Below are 3,417 nucleotides of genomic sequence, written 5' to 3'. Positions count from 1 at the left end.
AAAACTGTTATTAATTTTATGTACTTTTGGAAGTACATAAAATCTCAGAGTAATAAAACTAGCTGGAATTAATTGTTTTGTCTCTACATCGGTTAAAGTTAAACATTTTTTAACTTGTTTTTACAAGTTCATGATACTTATTAGTAGGGTTATTCTTAACTTTTTTATATGTACTTGTCTCTAACATATCTTCTACCCCTTATCATACTGTCCTTTTAGTACAAACAATGACAGAGAAGGTAAACACTTTTCTACCTCTTTTTATAATAAAATATTTTTACTGGCCTTTATAGCAATTGTAATAGTTCTATCCCAACTTCTTCAAAGGTAATCTAGTCATGTCATTGTTAAACAGAATTTTTAATCTGTGTTCCAATTATTCTATTTCACACAAACAAATTACCCTTCTACACAAACATATGTTAAATAATGGCTAGCCAACTGATTTTCTAATGAAGAATACATGCAACTTCCTAAACAACAAATTCCAAAAACGAACCAATGTACACACTGTTCACAAATTTCCCCTTATTATCTCTATTCCTTTTATGAGTCCACAATCCTTATAGATTATAAAAAAAACTCCCCTCTTTAATTTAATGATTTCTCTGTCATTACTACAGGATCTTCAGAACCTTGAAACCTACATTAATAAAAAGTTTATTCATAGCTAAAGGCCACCCTACTCTTAATGACTTAAAACTCTTCAGGTCTAAAACTATTCTAAGTGTACACACTTAAAACGCAACTTTTTGCAATATATGTATATAATCTTTTTAGTTTTATCCTTACATTTATCACTTTACTTAATAACTAAGTTAACTAGAAATTAATGATACTATAATTTTAGTTAATAAATACCTTTATAACACTATTTTCAGATTTCGCTGAAGATGGAATAAGTGTATTCTGAAATGGTTGGTTTTGTCAACCATCTTCATCTTCATTATTACACTTCGATTTCCCCATCATGAATCCACTGACAATGACAATTCTCTTCATTTGATGGAATTGTGCAACCACCATAGTCTAATTTACATTTCTAACTTTAAATAATTACAATAAAATTCTATGAGAAACGTTCTCGCTTTTAGCACTCCTGTTATTCTAACTTTACTGAATCTTTCATTGTGATTCACCAAGTTGAGAGATCAAGGAAGACCAATTGTAACAACATTTAAGCCAATTTGTCTATTGTGGGGCCATAATAAATGCACATATTTCTAGTCTGAAAACTAATAAGTAGTAGCCTGATCATGGAGAAGTCCAAAAATGAATATTATTTTTATTAGTGTAGTTTCTTAAATACACTTAAACTTATATCTTGCTTTAATTATAACTTTTTTGCATTCATCCAAATCAAAATAATGTCTGTCATTCTGGCCCTCAAATGTTTTGCTGGCCACTCCAAACTAGAAGATGCTGATTACTACACATAACAGGCAACTAGCACCAAGATACATTAAAGATGTTCTTATATTTTTTGTAACAAAGCTTAATTAAATACAAAACACATGCATAAAAATTACTTCTCAAGTTGCCACTGATGAGAAATGAGTCTGTCAGATGGAAGTCAGAATGTAAGCTGATTAACATGTTAGAGTGATGGCTAACAACTAATGATTAATGTTTCTCTATTGCTTATTATACTAACACAGTGATTCTAAGTTACAGTTTCACCAAGTGTAAAACTTGTTTGAACATTTGGTATTAGTGTTATAATGGTAAAAACATAAGTGGGTAAACAAATATTAATCAGAGGAGATGCTGCCTATCATTAAAGGTGTTTGAGTCATTTTAAGTAACAAACTGGAGTATGATTTTTAACTTTGTTTAAATCAATAAGAAAATGTTAGCAACAATCTTTATATCCAATACTTTCCCTTTTAAAAATTACATATAGAACCCAGGAAAATGCTTATTTTCAAAACATAAAGTTACAATAAAAATAACCTAACAATGAGCCAACGAATTACAACTTCATGAAGACAAAAAAATCTTGTAATATATGTACTTTAATCACACCTCTTTCTTTTCTAGTGCTTGTCTGAGTTCTTTCTCTTTCTGTTTTCGTTCTTCCAGCTCTTGTGCACTCTCTTCCAATAATCTTTCTTGTTCTTCAGCTTTTTCCAAAAGATTTTCTCCACCAACAATAATTTTCTTCTCCAAAGCTTGTAGCTTTTGAACTAATGCATCATGCTCTTCCCTACACAAAGTGAGGAAAACAACATTTAACTTTCTTATCATCAGTTCAGAAAGCATCTCTTCATGGTAGCAATAAGGAAACTGTAATACAAGTTTGCAAGCATCTAATTAAAAAAACAACTAAACTACTTGATTCATATTTCACAGTTGCCAACTGGTTTAGTGAACTAGTAGGATATCGATAGCTCCTGACAAGCTGTAAAAGCAAAATATTGAGCTAATAAAGATATATTCTTGAGATATAGATTGATGTTTTATTTACCTGAATAAAAGGGTCTCATATAAACTACAGTTTGTGATAAACAAAGTTAGGAATAAGAAATTATTTTCTTGAAATAGGAAATAGCACAGCTTATAAAATGAGTCAGATCAACGTAGGCCAGTAAGGCAATGACTGATTGGCATGTCCTTAAGCCAATCAAGAAATGTCACAGACCTACTGAAGGATGTGTAGATTGTATAGCAAACGAGTCATACTAAAATTTATTAGTAATCGCATTGCAATATCCCGAGCAAGACATAGTCCATCAATGGAACATGCATTTATGAATGATGAAATCGAGAAAAACCAAAAACAATATTCTAAAGTAAAAGTTCGTTATCGCAACCTGTGGTAAAAAATTAGAAAATGTCTTTCATTTTTCAACATGATTCGCTTGTGCCACTACAATTCCAAAACTGACGAATGGATGGAAAACCAGACAAAAAACACGATCATAACATAAACATTCTTATTAAGAAACGTTTCAGTGGTGCGTTGAGTGACTCTAAAAAGCACATTATTAATCTTTCAGACTACTGCCTCTCTGAAGCAGAAGAATTTGTACTTGGACATGGTCTAGAGTTTTGTTTATTTACTATCAATATCCAGAGAGAGAAGATTTTCACAGAATTTGAAGTTTTATATGCTCAACTTACTAAACATAAACCAGTATCGGATGAAGAACTAAGTTCGCTAAAGGCCAGACTATGTGATTTGGCACATGCTTACTGTGGCATACCAATCGACCTTTCGGACTTCTATATGCATTGAGAACATTTTCAGGCTATAAAATCTCTATGCTCAAACAAAAGTATTCTTATCACAAAATCTGACAAAGGTTCTGGAACCATCATTTTGAATCAAACTGACTACATTGTTAAAATATGTGACATGTTAAATGATGAAACAAAATTCAAAAGGCTAGGCACTGTTTCACAAAATGATAACAT

The 3,417-nt window shown here is 31.1% G+C and overlaps 1 protein-coding gene across 6 annotated transcripts in view; it reads right to left on the bottom strand.

Annotated features, from left to right (window-relative positions):
* The window catches only part of LOC106465668 (kinesin-like protein KIF3A), a 101,961-nt gene that overhangs the window by 15,452 nt on the left and 83,092 nt on the right, over positions 1-3,417 (bottom strand). For all 6 annotated transcript variants that reach the window (XM_013925906.2, XM_022393952.1, XM_022393935.1 and 3 more), the window contains exon 13: positions 2,026-2,206. In XM_013925906.2, coding sequence (XP_013781360.1) covers positions 2,026-2,206 — 181 coding nt within the window. The remainder of the gene's footprint in view (positions 1-2,025; positions 2,207-3,417) is intronic.

This window comes from Limulus polyphemus, unplaced genomic scaffold (assembly GCF_000517525.1).
Source record: "Limulus polyphemus unplaced genomic scaffold, Limulus_polyphemus-2.1.2 Scaffold69, whole genome shotgun sequence".
NCBI classification, from domain to species: Eukaryota; Metazoa; Arthropoda; class Merostomata; order Xiphosura; family Limulidae; genus Limulus; species Limulus polyphemus.
Note: the sequence above shows the minus strand (reverse complement) of the source record. Positions and strands in the feature narration are given on the sequence as shown.